The sequence below is a fragment of the Ischnura elegans genome, assembly GCF_921293095.1.
Source record: "Ischnura elegans chromosome 13 unlocalized genomic scaffold, ioIscEleg1.1 SUPER_13_unloc_4, whole genome shotgun sequence".
Classification (NCBI taxonomy): domain Eukaryota; kingdom Metazoa; phylum Arthropoda; class Insecta; order Odonata; family Coenagrionidae; genus Ischnura; species Ischnura elegans.
This window is the reverse complement of record NW_025791660.1, coordinates 2016589-2027180: the sequence shown is the minus strand read 5'-3', so window position 1 is coordinate 2027180 and position 10592 is coordinate 2016589. Positions and strand designations below refer to the sequence as shown.

The 10592-nt window shown below is 39.7% G+C and overlaps 1 protein-coding gene across 1 annotated transcript; it reads left to right on the top strand.

The window, feature by feature from the left end:
* Nucleotides 1-265: 265 nt before the first annotated feature.
* Nucleotides 266-3953, top strand: LOC124173024. The gene is made up of 4 exons (XM_046552547.1): nt 266-664; nt 1847-3418; nt 3517-3638; nt 3717-3953. The coding sequence occupies exons 1-2, from the start codon at nt 582-584 to the stop codon at nt 3141-3143; spliced, it is 1380 nt and encodes a 459-aa protein (XP_046408503.1). The 5' UTR covers nt 266-581; the 3' UTR covers nt 3144-3418; nt 3517-3638; nt 3717-3953.
* Nucleotides 3954-10592: the final 6639 nt, after the last annotated feature.

Below are 10592 nucleotides of genomic sequence, written 5' to 3'. Positions count from 1 at the left end.
CGTGAGAGGGGAGGCAAGAATGTAAGGAGAAAGTGTGGTTCGCGTTTGCTGGCCCCGCTTGCAGCAAAGAGACCGCTTTTGTGAGAAACTGCGTCGTCGCCGTTCCCACGCTCCGATCCAATGGAGTGGGGTTGGCGTGGAAGGGGTTGGGGTGGGGAGATGCTCGTGACCCTGACTGAGTCATCCCCATGAGGACGGAGAGGGACTTGGTTTCGACAGAGAAGGGGGGAGGTATTCATGAAGAAGGGGTGGGGCAGGCCAAGGAATCAGTAATGGCGCGACGGGGTAGGCTGTTTCAAATCGGAAGAAGTTCGCAAGTCGGGTTTCAAGAGGGCGCATGGGGTCTTGGCAGATGGACACGTAGTACTCCTCTTTGTATGGTAGGTGTCGACACTGACGACGGAGGCGCGAGGTTCACAGGCGCATGAGGGGAAGTTCACATGCGCATGAGGGGAAGGGATATCAGGTATCAGTCCCGTCGACTCTGAGAAACGCGAACGTTCTCACGTGGTCACTTGTGGTCACATGTTCTGGTTTCCTGCACGCCTTTGCCTGCTGAAACACCTGAAACATCTTGGAAAATGCCGAAGACAACTTGTGCAGTGGCCGGCTGCAGCAGCCGAAAAGTTGACGGCATACATAGGTTTCCTATGACGGTGGAAAGGTAAGTAATTATTGATTAAATCTTATTATTTATTATAGTGAAATTGGTCGTGTTGCAAATATCGGCGAAGGTGGTTTGTATTAACGCAGTTCTGGTAATGCCACTGTTATTTAATTATATTTCTCTTAATAATGAATGCTCTCTATGACTGAATTGTGGAATACTGAAATAACACATACATATTTTAAAAATATATTTCCCTTCGTAATGATTGCTTTTCGAGGGTTTGGTGACTATCTGCGTCGCATGATTTGCGTGCTTGCATTCGAGCAATTGCAAGCCAGATTGATAATATTACAGCTCTAAGGGGGGAGGGGTATATTAAATGCTTAATTGCGGATTAGTTAATGAGAGTCCTATCCTCGCCGTCTCCGGTTGGGGTCGTGCGACTCCGAATTCCGGACACCCGAAGCACGATTGTTTTCTTACTTATTCACTAAAGGGTATGCTTTATTTGGTTGACAATATTTTCTCATTATATTTTCATTTCGCCGCGACATAATGTTAATTTTCGATGGTGTCATGACATGTCCCACAAGCGCTAACTTCTTTCTTATCATCGACATCAAGATGTGCTTGGGGGTATTGTGTTTACATGGACGATTCGGATTCCCGCTGTGTATAGCGAAGGGAAAATCTTGTGTGAAAAGGTACTTTCGGGTATCCCCTCTGGCGTTCATTGTGTTGGTAATTTGAAGTTTAGGTTATAAAGTTTTTTGACCAGTTATTAGTAGTGCTAGGGTGGCATCGTTATTACATTACAATGCTTTCAAATGTCATCGCTAATACTTTTTCCGAGGCTATTATCATTTTGACAGAGTAAAACATCACTAACTTCATGATGGTGAGAAAGTACTGAATTTGTTCTTGATTTCCTGGTTTCTTCGCCTCAATTGAATACACTTTGATCTGCTCATTTTATGCTGGTGTAACTATTCCTATGCTCAATCAGTCGCAGGTCTGATATCTTTAGTCATTGAAACTCTTAATTCTCAAGGCAAAGGAATTTTCACAATTTTTACTCAATACTATACTCTCACTAAGTGAATGATAATAAATTTTCATTCTCTCACTCCCAGTTGTAAATGCTATGTGCTTGTTTCAACTTTTCAGCTTTGAATGACGTTATTTTATTCAATGTCTTCTTTAGCTGTTTCTGATAAATGACTTCATTTTTTTCAGGGCAGAGATGTGGCGTAAGTTCTGCCAGAACCCAGCCCTGGCGAATATCCCCGCAAATGCACTACATGCTCGAGTGCAGATGTGTAAGTTGCATTTCTGTACCACCCAGTTCCAAACAAGCGAGCGCATCAAGTTGAATAGGAACGCTGTGCCTACTCTTTTTCCTCCATCTTCCCTTGACCCTGTTAGCACTCCTGATGCTCCTGTCCCCCCAACCAATGATCTCAGCACTCCTCCCCATCATATGACCCCTCCTCCTTTACCATGTTCTGTGGGTTCATCATCAACCAATTTGGTTTTTTCTACTCCCGGCACCTCAGCTCCCCATCGTTTATCTCTAAATTTCACCCCTATTTCGACCTCTCCCATCACATCTAGGGAAGGGTGTTCTGCAATACTTCGAGATAGTTCACCTTCTTTAGAAATGATGGAAGATGAAGTGCCTACCCTTAATTGTAATCCCACCTCTTCATTTGTCACTGAATCTTCCCGGTCAGCAGATGTTTCAAAATCTAGTGAGATTCTTGCTACACCTTTGTCATCATCTGCTGCTCGGAAAGGTGGAAAGCGCTCCATTCTCTTCGACCTTGGCATGACGAGGGTCAATCAGTTGACTCCTCGCAAGAAAATCATGTACAAGAGGTTGGTGAATCAGCGCCGACAAATAAATCGGTGGAGAAAGCTTGTGACTAAAAAGTCTAATTTCTCTGATCTTAACCCTGACAGCAGATTCATGAAGGCCATCGAAAAAAATTTATCCCCCTCTGCTGTCACTTTTTTAAGCACTCTTTTGAGGGAAGGGCAGAAAAAGCCAAAAGGTAGGAGGTGGACCCATGAACTAAAGGTAAAAGCCCTATCCATTTTTAAGAAGAGCCCTCGTGCATATACTTTCCTTCGTAATTTCCTTCCAATTCCTTGCCGCAAAACCCTCACCAAGCTTCTTTCTTCTTTCCCATTCACCACGGGGATCAACCCTACCATTTTCAACCTCCTCACCACCTCCGCACAGAGAATGGAGGAAAGGGATAGGCACTGCTGCTTGCTGTTTGATGAGATGTCACTCAAAAAGGAGCTGGTGTGGGACAGGGTTCATGACCATATTGCTGGATATGAGGACCATGGAAGTAGCAGACGGCGGGAAGTCATTGCTGAAAAGGCTTTGGTTTTCATGGTCCGTGGCCTCTGGTCCAAGTGGAAGTGCCCTGTGGCATACTACTTCAGCAATGGGGCAGTTACTTCCACTTCCCTACGAAACCTGATACAGGAAGTCCTCCACCATCTTATGAGGACAGGGTAAAAAATAGTAGCCACTGTCTGTGACATGGCTACAACAAATGTCAGGGCCCTTCAGCTCTTGGGAGCTTCATTTGATGAACCATCCTTTGAGTTCGAAGGGAAGACAGTGGTTACAATTTTTGACCCTCCACATCTTTTGAAGTGTGTCCGGAACTTGTTCTGGGCACATGACTTCATGGTTCCTGTAACTATAGGGGGCAATGTGGTCATGATGAGGGCATCTTGGAGCCATGTGCGGGCGGTATATGATGACGATGGCCAAAATCCATGTGGAAGGTAGGATGCTATTCAAAATGGAATTAATATTGTTTATCATTTAAATTTGCAGCTGTTTTGCTTGGTGTCATTTCACATTAATTTCTTGTGATTTTCAGATTATTTAAGCTCACGGAAAACCATTTGAGCCCAGAGGGCTATTTGAAAATGAGGGTTTTCCTTGCGGCCCAAGTTTTCAGCCTCCATGTTAGCCGGGGAGTCGGGGCTTTAGTTGGTAGAGGTAGGTTCATTCATCAGCTCTCATATAATATTGGATCAAGATTATATTCGCGATCTCATTCTGTCCCTTTATCTGCAGCTGTTTTACCAACTGCTGCACTGGGGACAGCAGAGCTGCTGCTCCTGATGAACAACCTCTTCGATTCCATGAATGGAGATAAGGCGGGAGCGAAGAGGATTGGGAGCAGTAGCATGTACCGGGTGCCAATGACAGCCAGAAGCCACCATTTGGAAACATTCCAGCTCATGGAGGAGATAATCAGGGCACTAAAAATGTTCAAGGGCCGTGGGGTTGCTGGAGACCACATCCCTCCCAAATGGCGGCCCAAGTATAAGGGGAAGAAAGTGCCTCTTCCCAATGCGATTTCAGGACCTCCCCCTTCTATAATGGGGTGGATAGCTACCCTTAGGGAAATTAGTATGTTATGGGAGCGGGTGGGAAGCAGGTACGGCCATATGAACACTCGAAGTTTGAATCAGGATCCCATTGAAAACTTATTCAACCTTGTGAGACAAAATTGTGGGTGCAATCGCATTCCAAATGCATATCAATTTGTCTCAGCCTTGAAGACTGCTGTCATCAATGGATTGGTTATCACAAATTCACGTGGTAACTGTGAAATTGATGACTGCAGCTCTTTGAGTGGGTTGAATGAGCTTTTCAGTGGAGATAATGAGGATAGCTCTTCCCTATTGCATGAAGAATATGCTCTAGGATTGATTCCTGTGGCCAATAGAACATCACCTAAAATGGTGAAGTTGTCTGCCAAAGAAATGCAATCAGTTGCAGTCGTTGCACAACACGTGGCAAGGACAGTTCTGAAGGACAACACATGTAACTTGTGCTCTTCATGCCTTCTCACAGACAATCCAGATCCATGTAATCTCTTTCTTGAGATGCAGAGGGGAGACCATGAACCTTCTCAGTGTCCCACTGAGGAGTTAGTGGTCGCCGTCGGGGAGGGGATTACATGGTTGCTGGAGGAATTGCCTGTGAGAGGCCATGAAGAGCGACTCTCTCACAAAATGGAAGAAGAGTTGTCCCAAAAAGTCAACTTTTCTTTCATTTTGTGTGAGATTCATGGTAAGGCCCTTCAGGCAAATATAGTTAAATGCATTGTAATAGTAGGTATAGAAAAATATATAAGGATAGTAAATAGGGAATAATAGAATAGTTTGAGTAGTTATTTTATTTATTTTTAAGGGTTTCATTGCGTTATCAGTGCATGTCTGTTTAATGTTTATAGGAATGTATTTTGTGACTTTCATATTAGCATGTAGTGTTTCACTTTGAGGTGTAAAATGATTTTTTAAATGGAAAATGTCATTAATATCCAAACTTGATTACATACTTGTATAATAACAGTTTTATTAGATCCATAGTGTCTCTCTTCTAGTGTTTTTTTTTCTATATTTTGTTTTTGCTACGGAGAGGTCCTGAAGTGATTAGGGATTTATTTTTAATGTATTACCTGTGCTTGTATCACTGCCTGAATCATTTGATGCCATTCCTTTACTAATGGGACAACTACTCTGTTTTCTTGCCCTGTGGGATGTGGTCTTAAAGGGTCATAGGATTTTTTTTTGCTATAATGCTTGCCCTGTGCTTGTATCACTGCCTGAATCATTAGGTGCAATCCCTTTGCTATTGTCACAACTTACTTTGTGTTCTTTCCCTGTGGGATGTGGTCTTAAAGGGAAAGTGTACATTTTACTATAATGCTTGCCCTGTGCTTGTATCACTGCCTGAATCATTTGATGCCATTCCCTTACTAATTGGACAACTACTCTGTTTTCTTGCCCTGTGGGATGTGGTCTTAAAGGGGCATAGGATTTTTTTTTGCTATAATGCTTGCCCTGTGCTTGTATCACTGCCTGAATCATTAGATGCAATCCCTTTGCTATTGTCACAACTTACTTTGTGTTCTTTCCCTGTGGGATGTGGTCTTAAAGGGAAATTGTACATTTTACTATAATGCTTGCCCTGTGCTTGTATCACTGCCTGAATCATTTGATGCCATTCCCTTACTAATTGGACAACTACTCTGTTTTCTTGCCCTGTGGGATGTGGTCTTAAAGGGGCATAGGAATTTTTTTTGCTATAATGCTTGCCCTGTGCTTGTATCACTGCCTGAATCATTAGATGCAATCCCTTTGCTATTGTCACAACTTACTTTGTGTTCTTTCCCTGTGGGATGTGGTCTTAAAGGGAAATTGTACATTTTACTATAATGCTTGCCCTGTGCTTTTATCACTGCCTGAATCATTTGATGCCATTCCCTTACTAATTGGACAACTACTCTGTTTTCTTGCCCTGTGGGATGTGGTCTTAAAGGGGCATAGGATTTTTTTTGCTATAATGCTTGTCCTGTGCTTGTATCACTGCCTGAATCATTAGATGCAATCCCTTTGCTATTGTCACAACTTACTTTGTGTTCTTGCCCTGTGGGATGCAGCCTTAAAGGGACATTATACTTTTTGCTATGATGATTGCCCTGTGCTTGTATAACCGCATGAATGATTTGATGCCATTCCTTTGCTATTGAAAAAACACTGAGTGTTCTTGCCCTGTTGGATGTGGTCTTAAAGGGACATTATACTTTTTGCTTTGATGATTGCCCTATGCTTGTGTAACCACATGAATCATTATATAGATGCCATCCCTTTGCTATTGACAAAACCTAATGAGTGTTCTTGCTCTGTGGGATGTTGTCTTAAAGGGACATCATACTTGATATGATGCTTGCCCTGTGCTTGTGTCACCAAGTGAATCATGAAATGCCACCCTTTTGCTTTGGCTCAACTTATCTGTGTTCTTGCTCTGTGGGATGTGGTCTTAAAGGGACATTTTACTTTTTGCTATAATGCCTGCCCTATGCTTGTATAACTGCATGAATCATTATATTGATGCCATCCCTTTGCTATTGGCAAAACTTAATGAGTGTTCTTGCTCTGTGGGATGTGGTCTTAAAGGGACATTTTACTTTTTGCTAATATGCTTGCTCTGTGCCTGTATCACCACGTGAATCATTAGATGCCATCCCTTTGCTACTGTCGCAACTTATTCTGTGTTCTTGCCCTATGGGATGTGGTCTTAAAGGGATATGGATTTTGATTGCATTTTGGAATTTATTTTCATTTTTTACAGTATTATTTTTACTTGTATCTATGTTGTGTTTACCAACGATCAGTGCTAATAAATGTTATTTCCTCAATTGGCCGTTTTCTTTCAATATAACCTATCCTATGTCGATTTTAAATGTTTTTGGCTCAATTTTTTCTGTCGCTTCATTTTTTTGTGAAATTGAAATTATAGAAACCAATTAAAGCAATCTGCATGGCGACCGTGCGCGAATTCAAATTTGCCGCCGACGCCACCTACCGACCAAATTTCAAACTTTTTGAATATATGTCGATCCGCGCCACCTAGGAACCCGACTGACAACTTCTACCAGAGGGATATGACGTACGCTTTAAATTTGCCGCAGATTCCTTGGCCTGATCTTCTCTGGCCTGATCTACTCACCCTTTCCTTTACGCACTTCACCTTCTGCGCATGCGCAAACATTACCATCATAATAAAAGAAGAGTCATGGGAAAGTGATTTACCCACTTTACCAACTGGACCAGCTCGAAGGATATTTTTTTCTAGTTGACCAACTCGTACATGTGCCCGGAAAGTGATTTACCCACTTTACCAACTGGACCAGCTCGAAGGATATTTTTTTCTAGTTGACCAGCACGTACATGTGCCCAGAAAGTGATTTAACCACTTTACCAACTGGACCAGCTCGAAGGATATTTTTTTCTAGTTGACCAGCCCGTACATGTGCCCAGAAAGTGATTTATCCACTTCTACCTCCCACTTTGCTATGTATTGGATCATCACTAGGGATATTTTTCTCTTGTTTACAATTTCAAACATGTTCCGTGAAACTCATTTACCGCCATTCCAATATGGCCGCGCATGCGCAGAACCCGAAAATCGCTATCCATGAAAGTTTAAATATCTCGAAAACTATTAATTTCCGCCAGTAATGAATGTCACCACGTTAATCAGGAGGCAAAAATACTACAGGAAAGTGAAGGTTTGAAGGCGAAATCCGGATTGTACCTCTTGTAAAAATTTACCAAATTAAGTGTGTGCTAAACTACTAGGAAAGTATAGCATTCAAATTCAATATTTATCAACTCAAAAAGGCAATCTACCCACTGTGCTATACCACGCTACCTTTTTAAGTATATGATTAGGTAATCGGAGCATGTTAAAGTGAACAAAAAATCCCTGACGAATTGCTGCTAAAGATTGAAGTGTCAGAGACCCATAAATTGGTTTGTCAATGCGTTCCCTATTGGAAAAAATCAGCCGATTCCATTGAAAATTCCAATTGAAATCAATTGAAAATGCCAATTTTCAATGGAATTTCCTTGTTTTCAATGGAATATCCAAAAATTCAATTGGATTTTCAAATTTACAACTGAAAATACGAATATTCCATTGAATATTAGGAAATTCAATGGAATTCGAAGAAAAGATACAATTGAATTTTCAAGTATTCCATTGGATTCTCAAAATTTCAATGGAATTCCCAAATATCCTATTGAAATCTCAAATACTCCATTGAAATCTCAAATACTCAATTGAAATCAAAAATACCGTTATACCGTTATTCATATGTTTACGTGCACATGGTTGACTGGGTTGTGGTCAGTTGTGGTTAATTTTTTGCTTGTGGAGAAAAGACTATTTAGTATCGTTGTTATTTAACCTGTGCTTGATACCCACAGCGTTGTTTAGGTCATTCGTGTGTTTCTTCCGTGATATAGTGGAAGTCTTGATGTGATTGTTGTGCTGTAGTGTGTTCATTTAGTAATGTATCGTTTGCCTTCAGTTTTTTGACTGGTTATACTAACGTTTGTGTTTAAAATGTAAGCATATTTATATAACTTAATTATGCGTACGTGCGTTACCAAGCCGACAAAAAACTACTAGCATTGTCGGAATAGTGTGTATCACGCAGGTTTGTTTGTGTGAAGTGAAATTCCCGTGTTTTTGTATAAACATGAGTGTCATGTTTCTGTTGTGAAAAACAAGTTATGTTGGCTTCATGTCAAACCAGAAGTATATTTATCAGTATTTTAAAGAAGCCTTTCTTAGATAAAGACGTGTGAGATATTTGTTGGTGAAGTTGTTATCGCTAATCGCGGAAAAACGTCTTCTTTTCGACAACTATTCAACGTTGTTTGAACTGGTAAAAGATGTGGCTCTCATGGTATAGTTGTTTTTCTGATAATCATGGCAAAACTATACAGATTTTCGATAACTATTCATGATTGTGAGAAGTGATGTAAGATGTGGAAAAGCCCAATTAAAGTTTTCATGACACTGCTTCTAAAAATATTTCAACTTTAATTTTTGTTCACATGTTTTATTTATTCAGAATTCGGGATTCGTGAAATTTAGATGTTAAGTATATTCTACCTAATAATAAGTTTACCATATTGGATGCATTAATGTATTTGTAATTTTTTCAATTGAACTGTTCCATTGAAAAGTGACCAATTTCAATGGAATTTTTATTTCAATTGTAAAAATTTTCATTTGAACTGTTCCATTGAAAATTTTTCAATTGAACTGTTCCATTGAAATTTGTCACTTTTCAATGGAACATTTCAATTGAATTTTTTCCCATTGATTTTTTCCAATAGGGTTGTCAAATAAAGTCACATGTGCACGCGAACGTATTATCTTTCTGTAGCTCCGAGCCTCTTTCTTACCTTTAACTATGATCTCATGAGGCTATGGTTTTGTATAACTAAAAATATCTTTGCGAAGTTTCGCAAATTGATTGTTTATTTTCAAGTCATCTTGTATGAATAGATGGTGGTTACAATGAAGGCAAGACTGGCATAGTATTAGAAATTAATTTGAGTGCGGAAAAATTAACTCAGAAAACATTTTCATCAAAAATGTAACATTAGGAAGCAAATTAGGATTTTGATGTGGTATATCTTTTCTGTATTTGTTAAGTTTTTTTTTATTTAGTTTACTATTTTCCAATATTGGAATATAATTTTTATATTTGCATCAACTTCGATTATTTAAATCACAGTATATTTGGCTAGAACCATTTCTGTTAGTGCCCTTTTTAAAATAATTGCATTTGTACTTGTAAAAACATAATTGCTGTGTGATTTGTTTTGCATGTTTTAAGAATAATAATAACAGGGTCATTTAAAAAACCATTTCATGAAATAGTTTTGCAACAGAGGATGATTTTTAGGTATGTTTTCTTTCTGCATAAATATTACACCCTGTATTCTCTTCCGGAGTTTATTTGAGTATTAACAAGAGGTAAGGGAACATAACAAATGCATTGAAAACATGCTCCACATGTTTTTTCCATGATTCTGCTGTTGAGAAAAGAATAAATAGTGAATTTGGCCTGTTAACAGCTACTACTACAAAAGTGACAATTGGAGAAGCAAATGGAGTGCAAAAATAAGGAACTTGATTTATTCATTGTGTTAACTGCAAAAAAATTCATCTTGAGTCTCTCATTTGATTTCTCATTATTTGAAAAAGTGGAAAAATGATACATCTTAATAATTTCCATTCTCCGTCATGTATTTTGCTGTGAAAGGGTAGCTTCCATGGCCCCAAGATATTTAGAAAAGACACTCTGTGAACTTGGAATATCAGGGATCTTCGTGTCAATTTTTTTTCAGTTTGCGCTGACGTTTTTCAGTATGTATTTGATTAACAGGCATGCAGAGACGAGGCTATTTTTTATATAATAGCAGAGGCAATATGTGTAACATTCTTCTTTGCAATGCTTAGAGTATTCCATATATGTGTTTTTAAAGAGATGAAGGTTTATACGTTTTTTTTCTGCAGAGTTTAGAAGGAGGAGGGGCAGATGATGAGGAGTCGGAGCCTTGTGTGGAGACTAAA

Bases quoted from the DNA above. Each gene is read 5' to 3' on its own strand.
- LOC124173024 (XM_046552547.1), top strand. From the start codon at position 582: ATGCCGAAGACAACTTGTGCAGTGGCCGGCTGCAGCAGCCGAAAAGTT. The intron at 665-1,846 runs GTAAGTAATTAT...CATTTTTTTCAG, and splicing joins TTTCCTATGACGGTGGAAAG to GGCAGAGATGTGGCGTAAGT.